This window comes from Triturus cristatus, chromosome 3_2 (genome assembly GCF_964204655.1).
Source record: "Triturus cristatus chromosome 3_2, aTriCri1.1, whole genome shotgun sequence".
Lineage (NCBI taxonomy): Eukaryota > Metazoa > Chordata > Amphibia > Caudata > Salamandridae > Triturus > Triturus cristatus.
In genome coordinates this window covers 983,404,232-983,428,819 of record NC_140584.1, presented here as the reverse complement: position 1 = coordinate 983,428,819, position 24,588 = coordinate 983,404,232, and the positions used below count along the sequence as shown (strand labels likewise).

Genomic DNA, 24,588 nt, shown 5'->3' with positions numbered 1-24,588 from the left:
ATGACACGTACAGGGGTGTGGGTACACGGTGGTACGACACGTACAGGGGTGGGGGGTGTACATAGACGGTGGTACGACACGTACAGGGGTGGGGGATGTACATACACGGTGGTACGATACGTACAGGGGTGGGGGGGTGTACATAGACGGTGGTACGACACGTACAGGGGTGGGGGGGTGTACATAGACTGTGGTACGACACATACAGGGGTGGGGGTACGACTGGAATGTACTGGGGTGTACATAGACGGTGGTACGACACGTACAGGGGTGGGGGGGTGTACATACACGGTGGTACGACACGTACAGGGGTGGGGGGGTGTACATAGACGGTGGTACGACACGTACAGGGGTGGGGGGGTGTACATAGACGGTGGTACGACACGTACAGGGGTGGGGGTACGACTGGAACGTACTGGGGTGTACATAGACGGTGGTACGACACATACAGGGGTGGGGGTAGGACTGGAATGTACTGGGTGTAGGTGCACGGGGGTACGACACGTACAGGGGTGGGGGTAGGACTGGCACGTACTGGGGTGTACATAGACGGTGGTATGATACGTACAGGGGTGGGGGTAGGACTGGAACGTACTGGGGTGTAGGTGCACGGGGGTACGACACGTACAGGGGTGGGGGTAGGACTGGAACGTACTGGGGTGTACATAGACGGTGGTACGACACGTACAGGGTGTGGGTACACGGTGGTACGACACGTACACGGGTGTACATACACGGGGGTAGGACACGTACACGGGTGTACATACACGGTGGGTATGACATGTACACGGGTGGGGGTACGACTCTAATGTACACGGGTGTACATAAACAGGGGGTAGGACACGTACATGGGTGTACATACACGGGGGTATGACACGTACAGGGGTGTACATACACGGGGGTACGACACGTACAGGGGTGGGGGTACGACTCTGACGTACACAGGTGTAGGTACACGGGGGTACGACACGTACAGGGGTGGGGGTACGACTCTGACGTACACGGGTGTAGGTACACGGGGGTACGACACGTACAGGGGTGGGGGTACGACTCGAACGTACAGGGGTGTACATAGACGGTGGTACAACACGTACAGGGGTGGGGGTACGACTCGAACGTACAGAGGTGTACATACACAGTGGTACGACACGTACAGGGGTGGGGGTATGACTCTGACGTACACGGGTGTAGGTACACGGGGGTACGACACGTACAGGGGTGGGGGTAGGACTCTGACGTACAGGGGTGTACATGCACGGTGGTACGACAAGTACAGGGGCGGGGGTACGACTCGAACGTACAGGGGTGTGGGTACACGGGGGTACGACATGTACAGGGGTGGGAGTATGACTCTGACGTACAGGGGTGTACATACACGGGTGGGGGTTCGACACGTACACGGGTGTACATACAGGGGGGTGTACATTCACGGGGAGTATGACTCGAACGTATGGGTGCTGGGGGGAGTGTTGGGCGCGTATGCGGGCACATGTCTCCATGGTTGCAATGGGAGTTCGGTGCGGACGGTGTTTTTTCCATACGGTTGTGAGATCGGACGCACGGGATGGATCGTGATTCCTCGGTCAGACTTCACCTTTCACATTTGTACGGTAAATTGTCCGAGGACGTGTCGGACACATTTTCCGACCCGAGGACGTGTGGGGAATGATTCCCAATGCGGTTCGTATGGACTTTTTACCATGCAAATCGTGATTGCCAGTTCGTACGGCACTTGTACGATTCGTACGGTAAAAAGACCGGATACGAGTCGCACGGGGAATTTTTTTACCGGATCGTAATTGGCACCTGTTGGACAGGCCTCACAGACGGCTTGCTCCCTCCCCGCTCGACAGGGCCCGAACTCCGGCCCACCTGGCATATCCCCGCAACAAGCACCTGTACTCCGTCTCCCGACGGACCCTCTGCCCTCGGACCCCTACTCATCACGGGGTCCAGCCACACCGGCTTTCCCGGCCGGGTCAAGCCGCCATCTTGGGCCCTGCACCACGCGGCCGCATGGCCTCCCCTCGACCCTAACCCCGGGCCTGGCCGGCCCCGACATCCCGGCGCCACCATCCACCCGGGAGGTGAGCGGACCACTTGGCAGGTCAATGGGAGAACGAAGTGTCAAGGGCTCTCCCCCGCCAGGTGCCGATCGCCCCCAGCTCCCCCAGGCACTGGCTCCACCCCCTGCTGGGTGTCTGGACACCTTCATCCCGGACCCTCCGACCTCCAAGTGCGAGGGTCCGGACATCAAAGGGCACCAGCCCTATAACTGAGGCAGCTCCGGAGCAGGAAGGCAGTTGTATCCTGGAGTCGAGAGACACCGAGTGAACTCAACCCTGACGGTCTACTGGCGCTGCCGTAGCCCGCTCTTGTGAACCATCGTCCTGCCTGCTGGCGCTGCCGCGGCCTTCTGCAACCTTCATCTTCCTGGGACCTGCTGGCGCTGCCGCGGCCCGTTGTAACGACCATCCTCACCGGGACCTGCTGGCGCTGCCGCGGCCTTCTGCAACAGTCATCTTCCTGGGACCTGCTGGCGCTGCCGCGGCCCGTTGTAACGACCATCCTCACCGGGACCTGCTGGCGCTGCCGCGGACCGTATATCTTCCGGGGACCTGCTGGCGCTGCCGCGGCCCGTTGTATCGACCATCCACACCGGGACCTGCTGGCGCTGCCGCGGCCCATACCACCTAACCACCAAGCTCGAGGATTGTGAGCTCAACATCATCTCATCCGAACTACCTGATTGGTAAATAGACTGTCCCGCTACCCCCTTCCCTACCTTGCGAGACTCTAATCGAGGGGACCCCTGAGTCCAGACCTCCGTGTACCATTTAACCGTACCTTAAACAAGTGCTTATAAAGAACACTGAACCTTATCCGTGTGTGACATCTGTCTGTGGGGGGGGAAGTTACTTGTCTGTACGATCGCTGGAGACGGCTCTCCCCGGAGACCTCTCCTCCTGACCCCGGCCGACCCTCCCGGTCCATCTACCTTTTCTAACATTGGTGGCCAGCGGCGCGATCCGAATCAACGCGTAATCGTACAGAGAGTAGCTCACCCCACGACAAAGCACGATGTCGACCAAAGATAGCAGCTCCACCGAGAAGTTCCAAATGGAGAAATTGGAAGAATACAACCACCGCGAACTGAGACAATTTTGCATAGAACTTGGCATTGCTACCACCGGCCTGAGTACCAAGGATGATCTAAAGCGCGCTCTTGAGTCATGGACAGAAACTGGGGTCGCAGGACCCTCCGACCAAAGCAGCGTCACACCAGACCAAAACAGCATCACACCAGAGGGGAACGCCACGGCTCCCGAGGAGCGGGGAACGGGCCTCTCACAGGAGGAGATACGAGAAAGAGACAGAGTCAGATTACACGAATTAGAGATGGCACGACTCAAGATGGATGGGGAACTTAAGTTAGCTGAACAGAAAATCAACCTCGAGCATATGCGGCTTCGAGAGGAACGAGAAGAAAAGCAGAGACAAAGAGAGCTGGAAGAGAAAAAAATAACGCTCGAGCACGAGCGCCGACTGGCGGAAATAGAACTGCGCAAACAGAACAAGGAACTGGGGGTGCCTGAGCGACCACCCACCCCGGGGCCTATTGAGAAAAAAGTTCACATCCCCAAGGATGTGGTCCGCGAGTATGTCCGAGAAGACGACATACAACAGTGGTTTAAAGCCTATGAGATCGCAATGACCTCCCACCGGATCGACCGGAGTGATTGGGGAGCCGGACTTTGGGGGAGATTCATCAACGAGGGTCGCGATGCCCTGCTGCAGCTCCCCGATCACCAAATGTCGTCCTACGACCACATGAAGGCTGCCCTCCTCACCCGCTACGGCCTCACGCCCGAGATGTACCGCCAGAGGTTCAGAGATTGCACCCGGATCCCAGGTACAACTTGGGTGGAATACGTGAACTATTTCAGCCGGGCCTTCGAGGGTTGGATCAAGGGAAATCAGGTCACCACCTACGAACAACTCTTCAACCTTATGGTATGGGAGCACCTGTCAAACAACTGTTTCGTCGAGCTCAGGCAGCACCTACTCGACAGTAAGCTGACTGACCCCCGGCAACTCGCCGCCGAAGCTGACCGGTGGGAAAGCACCCGAGTGGGCCGGAAAGGGCCACACGACCAGAACAGAAGCAACCAAGGCCAGCACCGTCCTCGGGGAGGAGGAGGGGGCCAGGGGCGAGGGAGAGACGCCTTACCAGCAACACCCGTGGCCAGCACCCCACCTCCGGCCGGCCGGGGCAACCCCCCGTTGCGGCCTGGGTACCGAGCCAACGTCACGTGCCACCGGTGCCAGCGACTAGGCCACTACGCCAACGATCCGAACTGCCCGCTAAACCAACCACCCAAGCCCCGCCAGGTAGCTGCCGCTGCCCTGGGGGAAGAGCAATCATCGGAGGGACCCGAGGAGTATGAGCCGGACCAGCAAGGGTGGGAACCGGCCGCCATGGTCCTGGCATGCTTAGGGGGAAGGGACATGGTTCCGCGGGCTCCCCTACCCGCCAACACCAGAAAATACGGTCAGTGGGTGACCATTAATGGACAGAGAGCCGAGGCCTTGCGTGACACCGGCGCCAGCGTGACGGCCGTCCGCTGTCACCTGGTGAAGCCCGAGCAGATCCTGCCGAACATTCTCTGCCCCGTCCGCTCGGCAGATAACTCTGAGAGCATGTGTAAGATGGCCTGCGTCCCGTTTGAATGGGGAGGGGTCTCCGGCCTACTGAAGGTGACGGTCCGGGACGATGCCCCCGTGGACTGCCTCCTGGGGAATGAACTCGAGAGTTCCCCGTGGGCCACCGTCGAGAGAAGAGAGCACTTGGGGATGCTGGGCCTCCCGGACTGGGCCTGCATAACCACCCGATCCATGGCCGCCCGTGCCGCCCCCCGATCAGAAGAAACCGAATGGCCAGCACCTCCGCCCCCGGTTGCCCCCGTAGAGGACAACGGCGAGTCCGACCTCCCGGACCCGACTACCGAAGAAGACGCGCAACACCAGGACCTTCCGGATCTGGCTCAGTGGCGGCAAGAAGGGGGACCCACCCAAGAACAGTTCCGCCAGGAACAAAAGACCTGTCCCTCCCTCGAGGGACTCCGCCAACAAGCCAGCACCCAAACCGCCGGGGACACCACCGGAACCCACTGGGTCTACTGGGACAACGACCTGCTCTACAGCGAGCAAAGAATCGCCGAGCTGGGGGCCGGTCGAGTTCTGGTGGTACCGCTCCGCTTCCGAGACTTTCTGCTCAACCTAGCCCACGATGTCCCCCTGGCTGAACACCTGGGCCAGGACAAAACGTACAGTCGCCTGGTGACCCACTTTTTTTGGCCGAAAATGAGGAATGACGTCCTGAACCACTGCCGATCGTGCCCCACATGCCAAGCCAGCGGGAAGAGTGGCCGGAAGCTGAAGGCCCCTCTACAACCCTTCCCGGTGGTCACCACCCCGTTCGAGAGGGTGGGGATAGACATTGTGGGACCTCTGGACCCCCGCACGGCACAAGGACACAGGTTCATCTTGGTACTAGTGGACCATGCCACCCGCTACCCCGAGGCGGTGCCTCTACGGACAGTGACCGCTCCAGTGGTTGGCCGGGCCCTGATGGGGATCTTCTCCCAGGTAGGCTTCCCCCGAGAAGTCGTCAGCGACCGAGGCACGAATTTCATATCAAAATACATGAAGTCCCTCTGGCAACAATGCGGGGTCACCTACAGATTCACGACCCCCTATCACCCCCAAGGGAACGGACTAGTGGAGCGTTTTAACCGCACTCTCAAAGGGATGATTGGGGGATTGGAAGAACCTCTCCGTCGCCAGTGGGATGTACTGCTCCCGTGCCTCCTCTTCGCCTACCGGGAAGTTCCCCAGAAGTCCCTGGGTTTTAGCCCCTTTGAACTCCTATACGGACACCCTGTGCGAGGGCCCCTCAGCCTAGTCAAGGAAGGTTGGGAGATGGCCCCCCTAACGACCCCTCCAGACGTCTTCAAATACATCCTGGCCTTACGAAACCAGACCCGGCGCTTCAGGGAGATGGCCAAGACGAACCTCGAGGCCAGCCAGGAGGACATGAAGAGGTGGTATGATCACAATGCCTCCTCCGTGGAATTCGAGCCTGGGCAGCAAGTATGGGTGATGTCCCCCACCGAACCATGTGCCCTGCAAGATAAGTGGACGGGGCCCTTCAAAGTGGTCGAGCGCAAAAGCCCCGTCACTTACCTCATCGACATGGGGTCCTCCCGGAACCCCCTTCGGGTCCTCCACACCAACCGGCTCAAACCGCACTTTGTGCGCTCCGAACTAAGCCTCTTGATGGCTACAGACAGTGGCACAGAAGAAGACTCCGAGCCCCTCCCGGATCTCCTGAAGACTCAGGAGAAGGACGGCTCCGTGGACGGGGTCCGGCTCTCTGACGCCCTCACTTCGGAGCAACGCCAGGACTGCCGGAACCTCCTGCTGCAGTTCGCTGCCCTGTTCTCCCTCACCCCCGGGGTCACCCCCTGGTGTTTGCACGACGTAGACACCGGGGACAGTCCCCCTGTCCGGCACCGGGCCTACCGCGTACCAGATCGGGTACGGGCCTGCATACAGGAGGAAGTGGCCAAGATGCTCACGATCGGGGTCATCGAGCCCTCGGACAGTCCCTGGGCCAGTCCGGTCGTATTAGTTCCCAAGGCCGCTGCCCCCGGCACCGCACCTGAACTGAGATTCTGCGTCGACTACCGGGGCTTGAACGCTGTCACCCGGACCGACGCTCATCCCATCCCCCGAGCAGACGAGCTGATCGACCGGCTGGGGGCCGCCCGCTACCTTAGTATCTTCGACCTAACGGCGGGCTACTGGCAGATCGGCCTCACACCCAGGGCTCAGGAACGGTCAGCCTTCTCTACCCCCGATGGCCACTATCAATTTAAGGTCATGCCCTTTGGCATGAAGAATGCCCCCGCCACGTTCCAACGCCTTGTGAACCAGGTCTTGGCAGGGCTTGAAGAATTCAGCGCTGCCTACCTGGACGATATCGCTGTATACAGCCGCCACTGGTCCGACCACCTCCGTCACCTCCAAGAGGTCCTACAAGCCCTCCAGCGGGCCGGCCTCACCATTAAGGCCGGCAAGTGCCAGATTGGCCAAGGGTCTGTGACCTACCTTGGGCACCAAGTGGGGAGCGGGCTGGTGGCCCCACTACAACTTAAGATTGCTGCCATCCAGTCCTGGCAGCCCCCCGTCACCCAGACCGAGGTCCGAGCCTTCTTGGGGCTCACCGGCTACTACCGGCGGTTCGTGAAGGACTACGGCAGCATCGTGGGGCCCCTCACGGGTCTCACATCCAAGAACCAGCCGAAGCGGGTCAACTGGACTCCTGATTGTCAAGCGGCCTTCGAGGAGCTGAAGGCCGCCCTGTGCACCGCCCCGGTGCTCCAGGCCCCCGATTACAGTCGGGAATTTGTGGTGCAGACCGACGCCTCCGACCACGGCATCGGAGCCGTCCTCTCTCAGTTGAACCCCGAAGGTCATGACCAGCCGGTGGCCTTCATCAGCCGACGTCTCCTGGCCCGAGAACAGCGTTGGAGCACCATCGAGAGGGAGGCATTTGCAGTAGTGTGGGCCCTCAAAAAGCTCCGACCCTATCTCTTCGGTACCCACTTCCGGGTACAAACCGACCATCGACCCCTGCAATGGCTGATGCAGATGCGGGGGGAGAACCCAAAACTCTTGCGCTGGTCCATTTCCCTGCAGGGAATGGACTTCACCGTGGAGCACCGACCAGGCCAAGACCACGCCAACGCAGATGGCCTGTCCCGCTTTTTCCGCCTCGACGAAGAGAGTCCCCAAGGAGATGGGTGACTCTCCCCGCCTTCAGCTGGGGGGGACGCATGTTGGACAGGCCTCACAGACGGCTTGCTCCCTCCCCGCTCGACAGGGCCCGAACTCCGGCCCACCTGGCATATCCCCGCAACAAGCACCTGTACTCCGTCTCCCGACGGACCCTCTGCCCTCGGACCCCTACTCATCACGGGGTCCAGCCACACCGGCTTTCCCGGCCGGGTCAAGCCGCCATCTTGGGCCCTGCACCACGCGGCCGCATGGCCTCCCCTCGACCCTAACCCCGGGCCTGGCCGGCCCCGACATCCCGGCGCCACCATCCACCCGGGAGGTGAGCGGACCACTTGGCAGGTCAATGGGAGAACGAAGTGTCAAGGGCTCTCCCCCGCCAGGTGCCGATCGCCCCCAGCTCCCCCAGGCACTGGCTCCACCCCCTGCTGGGTGTCTGGACACCTTCATCCCGGACCCTCCGACCTCCAAGTGCGAGGGTCCGGACATCAAAGGGCACCAGCCCTATAACTGAGGCAGCTCCGGAGCAGGAAGGCAGTTGTATCCTGGAGTCGAGAGACACCGAGTGAACTCAACCCTGACGGTCTACTGGCGCTGCCGTAGCCCGCTCTTGTGAACCATCGTCCTGCCTGCTGGCGCTGCCGCGGCCTTCTGCAACCTTCATCTTCCTGGGACCTGCTGGCGCTGCCGCGGCCCGTTGTAACGACCATCCTCACCGGGACCTGCTGGCGCTGCCGCGGCCTTCTGCAACAGTCATCTTCCTGGGACCTGCTGGCGCTGCCGCGGCCCGTTGTAACGACCATCCTCACCGGGACCTGCTGGCGCTGCCGCGGACCGTATATCTTCCGGGGACCTGCTGGCGCTGCCGCGGCCCGTTGTATCGACCATCCACACCGGGACCTGCTGGCGCTGCCGCGGCCCATACCACCTAACCACCAAGCTCGAGGATTGTGAGCTCAACATCATCTCATCCGAACTACCTGATTGGTAAATAGACTGTCCCGCTACCCCCTTCCCTACCTTGCGAGACTCTAATCGAGGGGACCCCTGAGTCCAGACCTCCGTGTACCATTTAACCGTACCTTAAACAAGTGCTTATAAAGAACACTGAACCTTATCCGTGTGTGACATCTGTCTGTGGGGGGGGAAGTTACTTGTCTGTACGATCGCTGGAGACGGCTCTCCCCGGAGACCTCTCCTCCTGACCCCGGCCGACCCTCCCGGTCCATCTACCTTTTCTAACAGCACCTTAGTGTTGTTGCTTTCAATCTTGGCATTGAGGTTCCCCGTCCATATGGGGATGTCTCTTTCAAGTCATTTCTCCAGAATGGACTGGGATCTGCTGTACACCTGTTATTTTTCCTCTTCTTTGCTGTCATTTGTAAGTGCATAGCACTGGATAACATTCATGTTGATCCTCTTTTTCTTTGTGCGTAAGGTAACTGTGATGATTCTGGGACTGTGGGCATCCTATCCAATTAGAGATCTGGTGGCTGCTGGAGTTAGCATCAGTGCTACTCCCTGAGTATATAGGATGTTCTCCTCCTCATGTCCTGAATACAGCAGCATTTCTCCTTCTGTCCAGACAATGCCCATTTGGTCTTGCTCATCCCAAAAAGGGCAAAGTTGTAATTTTTTCATCTCCTTTGCCATTTGGACTGTCTTGCCTGTCTTGTACATGGTCCTTACATTTCCTGTCCAGATGGTGATAGTCTTGATTGAAAGCAGGTGGACTGGCTTTGGGGCTTCAGGGATCGCTGGCTTTCACCACAGAGCTCTCCGTGAAGGAGATTTCTCTTCCCAAGGCTGGTGGGGCAACTAGCCGCACGCATAACCATTCTCCTTTTGCAACTGGGTTTGGAGTCACCCATGGTGGAATTACTATAGAAATGCCATATATATATATAAATACATAAATGGTGGCTGAAAAGAGGAGTCGATTGAGTTTACAGTAGGAACTGTCAGAAGATTTTCAGCTCTTTCTCAAAAGAATTGATATTTGGTTTTATTCAGAGCTTAGGTGGAACGGATTTCAAGATCTTACAAGCCCTATATTTGATTAATTAAGCTAGGGTTTGTTGTTGTTGTAAAGAGAGGAATTACGAAATGGTGAATCTGTTCATCACATCAACGTCAGACTTTGGCAGGGGGTATATTATTTAACTAGTTAATTGGTGGTGCCACTATGAAGTGCTATGTATACAATACAGCTCTGCCTTTATGTGTACTGGCCTTTGATGGATACCTTTTGGTAGCCATTTAAGAACATTATATACAGCAGTGATGTGCTTAATTCCCTTTATTCCTAAGACTTGTCTGGCTGTGGCAAGTAGTGCCTTACAGGGACAACCAAAGATGAGATTACAGGTGTTGCCCAATAATGAAGACTTTGTACATATTCTACTTTAGAAAGTTGACCTACCAAGAATCCTTAATGCTACGGGGATCCTTGAACGCGAAGTCGAAACCCAACTCAAAGGAGCGTACTTTGAAGTAAAACACTCATCATATTATAATATGTGTTGATACTTTGAATAAAAAATGTGAACATTTTAGAAATATAAATACATATAATATCGAAAGAGTAACCAAACAAAGTAAATAATATACATCAATTAAGGCACTTTAATAGCACCACGAAGCAGAATTACAAAACTGGGTGCAAACATTTAACACAATATATACTATTTACAATCATTAACTGATCATACCTCTTGTACTCTTCTTAAAATAAATGAGAAGAGAGTATCGATTCGCAATCCTCTTGCCAAAAAAATAGCTCCTTAAATGCTCTTTGCATTCACTAGCTGAGCACAATGACTGGGAGAAGTACCGGAAACACATAATATAAAAGGTACGACCTTTAGGAAAGAAAGGCAAGTTTTAATGTAGTAAAACACATGACACTCAGAACCCACTCCAGGAACCTCAGAATAATGATCAACAACAAACTGGACATGACCGCACAAAACAGCATCCTGCTTCTACACCCTGAAGATGCTGAGGAATATCTTCAAATGGCTCCCAAGCAACACTAAAAAAATGTCACTCACGCCCTAGTCACCAGCAGGTTGGTCTATGGGAACATCCTCTACACTGGGATCACTAAACAACTCACTAGATATCTACCACCATCCAGAAATCGGCAGCCAGACTCATCCTCAACCTCCCACACAAAACTCACATCACACCCCACGTCGAGAAATTATACTGCTCCCTATGCACAAACACGCTCATTCCAAACTTTTCACACACACACTCAAGGCACTACACAACTCAGGCCCCACATACCTAAACAGTAACATCTTCTTCCACCAAACACCGAGGCACCTCCTCTCCCCAGAACTCGTACTCGTACAAATTCCACTCACAGAATCAGATCAGGAGGATAGGCATTCTCTTACATCGGTCCTAAAGCAGGAAACAACCTCCCACTCCACATCACAGTCTCCTCCTCTGTTCTTGAATTCCGCAAGAAGCTAAGGACCTGGCTTTCCAATTAACTAACCTACGATAGTCGGGGATCGGTACACACACCTACTCAGCGTCAGGATACCCTCGCGAGTGATAGTGTGCTTTACAGATACACATAACAAATCAAGTCTTCAGTATTTGTGATGAACAGTTATCAGACTAGTAACCTGACTTATGTTGTTGATCTACCAGGTCAGTGGCTCCACATCTACATCTCTGTACAGATGGGGAGCAGACATTGGTCTTACCTTCAGGCACAATTATGTGTGACGCCACAGACACACAATTGGACCACACAGGTCCTCTGAAAGCTTTCTGGATCTGACTAGCACAGACGCCAGTTGGGTGTTGGAGCTCTGCTCAACAAGACATGACAAGAGATCTCCAAAGTGTGGTCAATGGGCAGTTGTTTGGTTGTTTAGGCTAGGGATGGGCCAATGCACATTCCTGTGCTCTTGCACAGGATAGTGAATCCCAGTAAGGCCAATGCGGGGATTCCACAAAGGTAAATAAAAAACAACCAAATATTGGAGCATGTAAGTAAGATGCTTACCCTGCACAGTCCTTTCACATGTAGTTTTTGTTGGCTGTTTCTTGGGCAGCCCTTCTCTGGTGAGAGAGATGGTTCCTTGGTCTTTTATGTATGGGTATCTGGATTCCTTGGGTGGCTGAAGCCTTTCACACAGTCAAGGACTCCAGAGCATAAGCAGGTCATTAGGCTTAGTCCTAGCATTGGAAATAACAACGCGGATTCCACACAGATCTGAGTCGATGTATGTCTTTCAGACGTATCAGCTTAAGCAGGGATCCATCTTATATGTCCAGTCCTTGGAAGTGTTGCTGCAGCCCATGAATTCAATGTAGTAAATGTATTTTTTGGGCCACTCTAAAACTCTGTTATGGGCTTGGCACTCCTTGTCCTGCTTGTGGCACTCCTAATGTAAACTGTGCTAGCAAAATGTCAATAGCTTTGGAGCCCGGCAATAACACGAGGATGCACTCATGGATCATAAAACATAACAGGCCAATGTGACACCACAAGCAATCCTATATTATCTAATGCACAGCTCTGTGAGTTCTGAGGAAGCTGGCCTCTGACAGTGCAGGCCCCATGTGCCCCTGACATGGACATCCACTTGTCCTATACTCACTCAAGGCAAAAAAGTATTTCACAAAGTAGGGTCAATTTCAGCACAGTGCCTTGCCCTATGATCTGGGCTCTTGAGCGATGATAGCGCACTCAGAGTAAATAAAAAACAGCCCCACCCATGTCCAATTACCCACCGCATGTTCAGGTTAGTCACACATGCCACCGTTGTTTCCACCACTCATGGTGCTTCCTGCATCGAGTTTAATGACTTATAGATAGGGTGTCTGCCTTGGGACCTGACTACACGGAGGGACTGACGAAAGAAGCACTACTTTGCTGTCCAGTTCTGTGTGGTTTGTGATCCTGAACACTCATTCGCCCATTCAGTTCTTAAAGCAGGTGAAGGCTATCAATGCAGAATCAGCATGGCAGCCAACCACACTGCAGACGACTGATGCTAAAATAAAAGCAATGTGCCTAAGAACCCCCCGCAAAAATCCAGGACTGAGACACACAAGGAACCCTCAAAATAATCCAAATTGACACATACACAAGGAACCCTCACAATATTCCAGGATTGAGACTAACATAAGGAACCCCCACAACAATCCAGGATTCGGACGTACATAAGGAACCCCCACAAAAACCCATACTTTAGACACACAAGAAACCCTCCAAATAATCCAGATTGAAACATACACATGGAACCCCCAAAATAATCCAGGATTAAGGGGTGATTTCACTGCTGCTGTAGAAGTAACAGTCCCCTCTTGCCATTCTTTCGCACGTTAAAACATCTGATTCATGTCAGACATTTGTACAATAAAATGCAAATTCTTCACGAAAGGTATTTAAACAATGCATCTTTCTTTTCCGGTAGACTGACTTTTCTGGTTGCCTCCTAATTATGCTTAAAGTGCATCCCTCAGGCTCACACCTACCAGACGGTGCAAGGATAGCGTGGGCCCAAGGGCCAGTGCTGCAGACGAGAGGTGCACCTGCGCAGCCTTTCACCCGCCCTCTCGGGACATACACCAGACCACAAGGGATTCCGCACAGCCAAATTCTGGTGGAAAGAAAAGCACAGGTCCCTTACTGAAGAGCTCGAAAATTGCAGCAAGGAACGCTCCCTTCTCCTTTAGGAGGTCAGAGCACCCTCGCCATGAAGCGCCACATCCGGGATTTCTTCTCGAAATATAAAACCCAAAGCGTTGATGTGGTCGAGAGTAAGGCGCTGGGCATCATTTTCCGCCTCTTTCAGCTGGCCATTATTGTCTACTACGTGGGGTGAGTAAGTGTCGGCGGGGTGCATGTGAATGAGCACACTTTGCATAGGATTTGCCGGGGAGGGCATTAATAGAGTTTATATTCTTGCTACCTTAAACCTATCAGGGTATTTATACAGAATATAAATATTTGTTGATGAGGAAATGACTGAAGACACATAGCTTTGATGTGCAAAAATAATTTGTGACAGATTTACTGTAACACCAGTTGGGTTAATTTATCGCTGAGTTGGGTAGTCAGCAATGAGTTAAAATTTTACCCAACACTGATCCCGAGAAAGCAAATTTAACAAGGAATTATTTTCATCCAGTTAGCTTCTACTTTTTGCTGTCTTGCTTATAAGCGAGGGAGACCCACCACGTGGCTGGAGTATGTAAGATTCAGACGGCCTCATTTATGAAAACTGTTGCATCGCTGCGTGAAAACAACAATGCAATAGTTTTTACTGCGCCCTCCATGCGACATGATGGATGAGCCGTATTTAATGTGCGGCGCTCCATGTTGCAAGGAGTTACAGATACATCAGTATTTCTGACGTATCTGTAGGTGCAGTAATGACGCATTGCTGGAGTGTGTCGCAAAAGCGAGGCAACTCCAGTAATGTGTCATTACACATGGGCAAGTCCCATGTTAAATGTGCCTACGTCAGTCTTACACCTTCTGTGAGGCAGGCGTAAGATTTTGACGCAGTGGTGTCCTAGAAGTGTTGCAGTGAAATCTGATAGATTTCACTGTGCCACCTCTATGAGGCTTTTTGTTAGGGAACTCCCACCCTGCATACATTATATCTGACGCAGGTATAATGTAGCGCATGGTTTTACAAAGTGACGAATCTGCTTAGATAAGTCACTTGTAAATAGGGAGCAACATGGAGCATTTTTTACACTGCCGGTGCGTCACAAAAAATGACACAACAGCAGCGCAAACATGTCGCAAGGTCTCATAAATAAGGCACACAGTCTCTCCCCATATGTGATGTGATCCAGTCAAAAGGAAAGTAAAAAGTGAATACAACCCTAGTGTAAAAGTGGTAGATAGACTCAAATACCCTGGGCTTCGGAGCAGCACTTAGTGGCTGCCCTCTCCAGTGAGTGCTTATTTTGATCCAGTGTTTTCAGACTTTGACCAAGAACAAAAGGGAAGGGAAGGAGAAAGAGGGAGTCGGAAAAATAGTGAGGAATGGATGAAGCAGGAATTAAAAAGAACCTTTGAGGGAGAGAGAGATAGTGAGGAAGGGAGAGTATATTAGTGGATGAAAGTGGGATGAGGTGAAAGCAAGACTGTACACCTGTGGTATCCGGCAACCCCATCATTCAGCAGTGACGACCTCAGACTTCTGAGAAAAATTGGGCCCCTGTACTTATTCTTTTACAAATTAAGCACTGCCTCCAGTGTCAGCCTTCATGCTATGTGAAAAGTTGCAGTTTGCTTTTATTGCATTATTCTTATACACAGACTTTACAATTAGTCTTGTATAGAAGTTTACAAGGTACATTCCAACACAGAAATATAGTTTACATAAAAGGTATGGTTTTGCAAAACCTAGCTATGCCTGCTAAAAAGTGTGAGTCTGTTGTTTATTCCGTCGCACCTATTTAGCCGGCCACCAGAACTGCAGTTCATTTTCTCAGCTATTTACTAGGCTGCTGGCTAAATAGTAAATGTTTTTTACTATTTGGTCATTGTCCTTGAAAATAGCAAATAAACTTTGCTATTTTCCCAGCTGCATGGCTAAATAACTACGATTCTGTAAAGTTTGTCTGCAGCCCTGCAATTGGCAGAAATATGTCATTATTTACCTGTCTGCTGGCTAAATAGTAGAGATTCTGCACTGTTTTTTAGAAGCCATGCAAATACCAAGCATTAGCAAAGCCAATAGGTCTTACCTTTGAGACTATTGGCTCTGCCATTGCCTTTTGCTCATGCTGTATGGCATGCGCTTTGGGAAATTTGGCAATTATTTGTAGCCGTGTAGTATAGCAGCCCTGGCTGCTGTGCAGCATGGCTACAATTATTAATAACAAAAGGACCATGATGTATTCAGCATTAATGCAGTTAAAAGTAAAAGTGCATTAGCCCTCATTGAGTCATAATGCCTTAGTTTTAACCAAGTCGTACAGGAGCCTCGCTGCTGTCATTAAAGGGTACAAAACATTGCCAAAGCCAATAGATCTCTTGGGTGAGACCTATTAGTTTAGCCAAGGTTTGTTCTGGAATTGTTTAGATTCCTCCCTTCATGCTTACAATACTCTTGTATTCTCCACCCAAATTTCACGAAAAAATAGAAGTATTTAAACAAAGATTTTAAAAAAAGAAAATGACATTTATTAAAGCAGTGCGCCCACCCAGGGTCAGCGAGGATTTGTTGATAACCATCCGCTCGCTGAGCTTACACCTAACCCTCAGCATCAGAATAGAGGGGAGGTCAAGTTAGTGCACCTTGAAGCTATATTTTACAGTAGCAACTTGCATCCTAGAGGCTTTCCACAACAATAACTTTGGCACAGTGCCCCACGGCCATGGCTCGATACATTAGGAGGGAAGAGATACTTCTGAGCTTGTCATACAAATATTATACCCAGTGTTAATCATGGAGAACTTGGAATAAAAATAATGAATTGCCATCTACGCAATTAGTAATGGCTTCATAATGAACTAAAAAGCCTCCTTCATTAAAAAAAAACATTAAGCTTATTTTGGTGACAATTTCCTACTGATAGTTTCCCGAAACAGGTAAGGTGAGAAAAACCGATTGATGGTCGGCGTGAACTTGTCTTAGTCATTGGTAGCTTTTCTTGGTAGTATTCCAGTCTATTATTTTTAGGTTGCCTGCACACCCAACACTATAAAATTCAGTCACGTCAGCGCCTCAAAAGGGGCACTCCAACTCAAACGTCTAGGCCATGTTTCCTCTGCAAAGGAAGTAAGGAACACACAATGCTAGACAAGTTTTGGCGAAGCAGAAACTACTCTGGATATGGATGGCCCTGACCGTAGTTCCACAGGGACCACACAACAATGGGCCACAATGTGGATGAGACTCCATACCAGACATTTGCTTTATTTGAATATATGTGTGTGTATTCCAGATGATTTGTTCCTCACATGTGCAACTTTTGTGTATCCTTGTATCTTCCAATATTCCACTATTAGAACACTGAGGGGCTCATTTATAAGAATGTGATGCAGTGCAGAGCGGCAAGTCACCTTGCTGTACTACACTGCATGACAGAGAAAGAGCAGGAATGCACCATATTCAGGGCAATGCATCACATTCCTGTCCTTTCCCCTGAACTGGCATCCTTTTGGCAGCCTAGCACCAATTCAGGCACACTTACACTCTGGTGCAAGGGTGCTTGTTTTGCATGCAGGATTGTTTTCATGCAGGAAGGGGCACCTTCCTGCACAGAAACAATCCATTGAGGCATATTCCTCTTTTTATGTGTGCTGCAGAATACAAGAGGAAGAATAGAAAGAGGAGAAAACAAGTAGAACTAGAAATAATCTCCTTGTTACGCCTCCCCTGGGAAGGTGTAACCTTTTGGTGCATTCCCAGGTTTACCTGTACTGTAAGCATAAAAAACCATGGGAGTAGCATGGGAACACCCACACAACATCTATGGAATGCCTTCCCAGGGAAGAGTGACGCAATACAGCGATTTGCGCTGCATTACTCCAGATTTATGAAGCTCCTCAGAGCCAAGTAGGATGGCTTTGCGTGGTTCAAAGGTCAGAACGAAATTTTTGGTCTTAACTCTGACCGCTGTTTTACAATGACAGCAGTCAGAGTTTGAACCAGCCAGGGAATCCGACTCAGTCCCGACGGGCTCAAGGAGCCCATAGGCCAGTCAGAAAGGCATCATAATCGCTAACAGACAGCGTTTTGCCATGCTGAATTATGATTGCACTTTCCGACAGCAGTTCTATGTCGGCCTTTCCGACATGGAACTGCTGTCAGAAAGTATCTTTGGAGACCCCTAGCAGGGTCCCTTTACCCCATGGTACTTTGCATTTGGCCCTGGGGGGGGAGGGGGGGACCAGGTGCCACACTCACATCCCTGCACCATGTGGTAGGCAACATGAGGTGCCTGCCACATGGTGAAGGGTGTGTAAAAACTTCTGTTTCTCAATGCGAGCTTGTGCTGTGGGTGGTTTCAGCCTGCTGCACAAGCTCCCATTGAGAAATGGAAGTTTGCGACCGCACCTGAGGTCAGTCGGTTTCCCATCCGCAGCGATGTCGGTCGGAGACAACTCTGATCGACATTGTAATCAGGGCTTATATGTATTGTTAGTATGTCCTCCTCTGTGCCATATCAAAGTTATCTTAAAATCAATGATTAACGTTTGAACAATAAACATGTGGTATGCGTCAACAAGATATAAACAAATTTGAACATTGCATTTGCATACTGCACCAACCATCAATCAACCAATCAGGGATTTATAGAGCGCACTACTCACCCATTGGGGTCTCAAGGTGCTGTAGGAGGGATCCGGGGGGGGTTCGAGCAGCTCCGAGGTCATCTGAAGAGCCATGTCTTGAGGTCTTTTCTGAAGGCTTGCACATCTAGCATTTAAACACTGTGATCATGTCAAAAGCATTAAGCACTATAATGCTTCTCTTACATATTATGTTGCAATCTATTTGTGCAGCAATCTGAAATTTTTCAATATAGGTTTCTTCTACTACCATTACTATCACATTGAATACAGCACTGTGAGACCTAAGCAGGTGGAGTCCACAATATTGCAGCAATATTTAGAAAAATACAAATAAAATAAATATATAAAATAAAACAATGTGATACCAGAACAAGTCCATACAGGCACTGGACACTGAGGCAAACGCACCTGCATGGCACCTAAAACTGCTTTGCTTCTTTCTAAGAATTTATGAAGTTTTACAAAAAAGAAACTGTGGCTTTTCTACAGATGTGTGCATAAAATGCAAGGCCCTTTTCGTGAAGGCCTGTTTTTCTGGAACACACGGGGAAGGTAACCATAGTTGCTACAAGGGTCCATTGTTGCTTTGCTTCACCCAGACACTCCACGGCCGCCTACCGATACAGATTCAGTTCATTCTGCTTCCACAAACCTGCAGGCAGAGCAAAGCCAATACATACATTTCTGTAAACTACTCCTCTCCACATGGAAGCCTCTGATGCAAAGCATTAACTGCTGTTATCTGGCTGGAGTGCAAAAGAAGGCGAGTAAATAGCAGCAAGCGGCCCACCGTGAACAAGTCCTGCAATTATTCATTCGGAAATCAATGAAACTGAAAACAAGCAACGACAAGTAGGAACCCAACTGATGAAGAGGGAAGAAGAAAAAAAAGAAAAATCGCTTTGGAGGAAGCAGCAGGAGTTAGACGGGGAAGAAATAGTACCTCAATCACGTCGGGAGCAGCGGACATGCACTGATTAACTTTGTATCTGTGCCTGGTCCCTGCTTGATAGAAATGTTTGGAAGTGACATCTGGCTTGCAATGGGCAATAAAGAAGGCTGCAAAGAAAAGTGGCACTGCAGCCAATTAATGGTAAGCAAGGGAAGGGCTCCAAGCCCTTTTTGTAAACATTAGTGATTCACAAGCAAGAGCATGCACTAGTTCATGCTCGACCCTAAAAAGGAAACATCACTAGTTACATGGCCACTGGCTAAATAGTAGAGGTTATGTACTATTTAACTAGTAGTCAAGCAAAAATGTCACTCATTATCCGGTTGCTGGCAAATCAGCAGATATTATTTACAATTGTTCCAGCAGCCATGCAAATAGTAAATAACCTTAATTTTTATTGCACTTTTTATTATTATTTTCCTGACTGAATAGCAGAAATGATATACTATTTCGCCGGAAGCCTGGCAAATAGCAAAACGATTCTATATTTACCTGGCTGCTGGCTAAATAGCCGACACAATGTAGTTTTTGGCTGGTGGCCTTGCTCATTATACACTTGTTGAATTGCTAAATAGCTTGGAGCTGTTCAAATGTTCCTGCTCCTCCTTTCGCCACCAATGTCCAGCCCACTTGGTCTTTCAGATTCTGGTTGGCCTTCTTGCATCTGATCCTCCACAACCTGGTCTTGCTACCTATAGTGATTGCTCTGCCCCACTAGGTAATCCGAGCCCTGGTCACATAGGTCCTGATATTCATGGTCCACTTAGCCTTGTTTTCTGTTCTCCTAGTCATTATTCACCTCATGCTTCTCGCTCTGGTCTTCCGAGTGCCCTTGCTACTAGTCCCCCGGCCTTCCTGTTAGAACTGGGGTCTCTAGTTGGCAGAGGTAGGTACCTTTGACCAAATAGGGAAACTTGCTCAGGGTAAGGGTAATACACACTTTAGATAACCCCTGCTCATCCCCTTGGTAGCTTGACAGGAGCAGACAGGCTTATCCCAAAGTCAATGTGTAAAGTACTTGTACCAACACTCACAGTAACACAGTGAAAACACCACAAATGACCACCACACCAGTTTAGAAAAATAAAATATCTTTATCTATACTAAACACCAAAACGACAAAAATCCAACATACAGAAACTCAGTAGAATGTCTTTAAAAAGGGTTGTTGCAAAAATAAACTTGTAGATGATAAAAGCGACACTTTATTCTCAAAGTACCTGCAATGCGTAATGCAAAACAAACAAAAGGGGCACAGAGAAGGCGATGCATCGACTCTTCCTGCGCTCCGGTGCGACAAAATGGCGCCTCGATGCGTTACGGTGATCCGGTACGGTGCGACAAAATGGTGTCTTTGTAGCGATGTTACAACGTAGAGGCGATGCGTGCACGCCGGACGGGCCTGCGGTGAACTCAGTGATTCTCTGTGCCGCGACAGGACCTGCGACACTTCCCCAGTGATGCGACGATACCCTTGGTGACGGCGACACGCTTCTCCGGTTTTGCGGCCGCGATCAGCGGCTGCGTGTTTCCTCAGCAATGCGACGGCCCTGCAACACGCTTCTCTGGTGATGCGACGGCACCCTCTGCGACAGCGGCACGCTTCTCCGGTGATGCGACAGCACTGCGACACGCTTCTCCGGTGATGAGATGGCTAACAGCGGCAGCGGCGACATGCTTCCTCAATGATGCGACAGCGGCTGCTGCGACAGCTTCACGCTTCTCTCTTGTTGCGTCGCGCTTCCAGCTCTCCACAGCAAGAATGCCTCATACACAGTTCGAGGCCCTCCTGGCAGACTGGAACTCCAAGCAAGGAAGTTCAGGGAAGCTGGGGGTGAAGTCCTTTTGTGGATACAGCACACAGAAAAGTCCTTCTTCAAGCAGGGGACACAGCATACAGCAAAGTCCTTCTCCTTTCTTTGGCAGAATAGCAACTGCAGGCCAACCCCAGACACACTAGGGCAGTACTTCTCCTCAGCTCTTCTCCTCAGCAAAGGTTCCTTCTTGATTCCAAAGTAGACTAACTTTTAGGGGTTTCAGCTCTAGTATTTATACCCCAAAAGTCTTTGTTTTCTATGTGTGAGGGGTCCTGGAACAAATCCAAACCAGTTCTGAGGACACTCTGCCAGTGCACATCATCTTCCTTTATGAGTGTGGACCAGGGTCCTCAGACACAGCGCAGGAGGTGGAGCCAGCATTGTGGAAGGCAGGCACAGCCCTATTCAGGCCCAGGTGCTTCTCCTCCCACCACTTCAAATGCAGATCATCCTATTCAGCCTAGTGCTGACTCACCCAGACTCCCGGAGCCACCCCCAGCCCCTGTCACTCTCAAACCAGATAGTCAATCTACAAACAGGCAGAGGCACACAGAAAGGTTGAACAAGAAAACAGCCACTTTCTTAAAGTGCTATTTTAAACACAGAATTTAAAAACCAACTTCACTAAAAGATGTGTTATTAAATTCTGAGTTCAGGGATACCAGACTCCAATTTTCTATCTCACTCCTATGGGAAGATATGCTGGTAAACATGTTTACCCAGCATTCCCCATTCTGTCCTATGGGCAAGATAGCCTTTCAATGGTGAAAAACGAAATGGGCAGTATTTCACTATCAGAACATGTTACCCACACTAGTATATGTCCTACCTTTTACATACACAGCACCCTGCCCAGGGGGGTACCTTGGGCCTTCCATAGGGGTGTCCTAGGTGTAAGAAAAGGGAAGGGTAAGACCTGGCAAGTGGGTACACTGGCTAGGTCGACATGGCAGTTAATAAACTGCTCACAGGCATGCTGTGGCAGACCTGAGACCTCTTTTCAGGGCTACTCATGTGGGTGGCACAATTAGTCCTGCAAGACCACTAGTAGCATTTGAATTACCAGCTCCGGCACACGTAGTGCACTTTACTAGGGACCTACTGGTTAGACAAATATGCCAATCATGGATAACCAATCACAATAACAATTTATACAGGGAGCAATTGCACTTTGGCACTGATCAGCAGTGGCAAAGTGCCCAAAGCAGCTAAACCAGCAACAACGAAATCCAGCACAGGGTCAAAAATACAGGAGGTGGAGGCAAAAAAGTCAGGGGAAACAACGCCAAGATTGCCAGGTCTAACACTTCCTAATACGTATCCTTCTTATCCAGGTCTCCTGGTAGTACTGGCCATTGCCTTCCAGGTTCTGATCTTTGTAGTCTACTTCAATCTGGTCCTGATCCTTTTTTCCCCAATACTCCTGTTTCTTGTCCTAATGTTTCAACAATAATTTGCCCTGGCCCACCACAGATCATCATAGCTTTTTCTACTACTTGACCTTCGGCTGATGCTAGCCTTAGAACTTCCTTGCTCTGTTCTTCCTGGCTCTGTTTGTCTAGTCACATTCCCATGTACTCCTCTACCCAGTCCTTTGAATCCTTGAGGCCCGATTCACAGAACTAATCTGAGACAAAATCCTAAACTTACTACTTTTGGTAATCACAGAAGGCATTTAGAAGTAGTAAAGTTAGGATTTTGTCTTAAGTCTGTCTAAAGTCTGTCTAAAGTCTGTCTAAAGTCTGTCTTAAGTCTGTCCTAAGTCTGTCCTAAGTCTGTCCTAAGTCTGTCCTAAGTCTGTCCTAAGTCTGTCCTAAGTCTGTCCTAAGTCTGTCCTAAGTCTGTCTTAAGTCTGTCTTAAGTTTGTCTTAAGTCTGTCCTAAGTCTGTCTTAAGTTTGTCTCAAGTCAAACTTGAGACAAAATCCTTACTTTACTACTACTAAATGCCTTCTGTGAATACCAAAAGTAGTAAGTTTAGGATTTTGTCTCAGATTAGTTCTGTGAATCGGGCCCTCCGTGTGGTATTTACAAGTTTTACTATGTATGTATACCTGTAATAATTTCTTTGTGATTGTTCTGAGTGATTACTGCTCGTGAGGAGCATATGTTCTAAATGCTATTCATGTTCCTTTTGTTCTGTCTGGAACCTTATGCCTCGAGTGATGATCTGGTTCTAGAGCGAACAGGCGAGTCAATTGCCTGCCGCTCTGAACTGAATGGGAGCTTCTTGTCGTGGGTCCATGGAATTCATAGGCACCCGGTACTGAACCTTTTAATCACCCTGATCCTAATTCTTGTCCAACAGTACTCTTGGTCCTGCTCCCCTAGATTATCCAGTCTGCTGGATTGACTGTTACTTCTGCTTCTGGTTCTCCTGGTCCATGTGGTCCTGGTCTTGATTCTGATACTTGTTTTTCTTGTCCTCATTTATTGAACCTTCTGATGCCGATCCCACTGGTCTTGGTTTCCATAGTCCTCCTAGTCACATGGTTCCCCCCTGCCATCTCCTAATCTCACTGGTCCTTCTAGTCTCCCCTATTTGCCTTCTCCACTTATTCCGGTCTTTCTGGGGCCACTCACAACATGGGACCAATCTGCATCTATGCTGCAAGGTGAATAATACGAAAATGTGTGTTTATTCACAGGCAGCGGAGTGAACTTCCCCTGTGAATTACCCACATGCATTACTCATCTTTCTTCTGCTTTCACTTCTCCATTCTACAGAAGCCTAATTACTGTATTCCACTTAATTTGCGACCTGCAAGTGTCCCAAGTACTGTGCCCCCTGTATGTGTTCCTCCCTCTGGGGCCCAGATACCATCTATCCCTCTGCATTCCTGCTTGCTGCTGCTTGTCGACTGCTGCTGTGTTGCCAGGTATGAAATACTATGCAAGCAAAATCCTCCTTAAAAAGAAGCCTAAACTAGCACATGGACTTCCACAAAATACCCAGCCCTTTAAAATCATCAAAAAGAGGATCATGAACATTCAAAAACACATAGGGCCTAATTACGATGTCGGTTGATAAGCCTCCGACCGCTCGTCGGAGGCTTACCGATCGACATGGTAGGTTTACATTCCGACTGTCGAATTACAATGTCTGTGGTCGGAGTGTAAACTGGCCGATCAATACAACTCAGTTAGGACGGGCTCAAGGAGCCCGCTGACGAGCTAGAAACCACCAGCAATCGCTTAAGGATAGCTTGTCCGCCGTCTGGATTATAATGTCGGTGTCCGACAGCCTTTCCATGTCAGCCTTTCCAACATGGAAAGGCTGTTGTAAAGCGACTTTGGGAGCCCCTAGCAGGAGCCCCATCCGCTTGTGGCCCTGGGGGGCACCTATGCTCCCTTCACATCCCTGTGCCGTGAGGTGCCTGCTACATGATGCAGGGATGTGCAAAAACTTCCATTTTACAATGGGAGCTTGTGCTGTGGCCAGTTTCTGACTGCCCCACAGGCTCCCATTGTAAAATTGAAGTTTGTGACCACACCATGTGCAGTCGCATCCTAAATGCGGTAGCAGGACCACCTACCAGAGGTCGGTCAGATCCGCATTGGCGGCGATGTCGGTTGGAGGAAACTCCGGCAGACATCGTAATGAGTCCCATAGTATTCTCATGGGTGAATAAAATATACATGTAACGTTGCGTGAAAACCATAGTCA

General features: G+C 50.5%; 1 protein-coding gene across 4 annotated transcripts in view; it reads left to right on the top strand.

Moving 5' to 3' along the window:
* The first annotated feature begins 13,410 nt into the window (after window positions 1-13,410).
* The window catches only part of P2RX1 (purinergic receptor P2X 1), a 997,156-nt gene continuing 985,978 nt past the window's right edge, over window positions 13,411-24,588 (top strand). For 3 of the 4 annotated variants that reach the window (XM_085646926.1, XM_085646924.1, XM_085646925.1), the window contains exon 1: window positions 13,411-13,711. In XM_085646926.1, the coding sequence (XP_085503052.1) occupies window positions 13,587-13,711 (125 nt within the window). In that variant the 5' untranslated portion in view covers window positions 13,411-13,586. The remainder of the gene's footprint in view (window positions 13,712-24,588) is intronic. The other variant, XM_085646927.1, reaches the window with a different exon arrangement.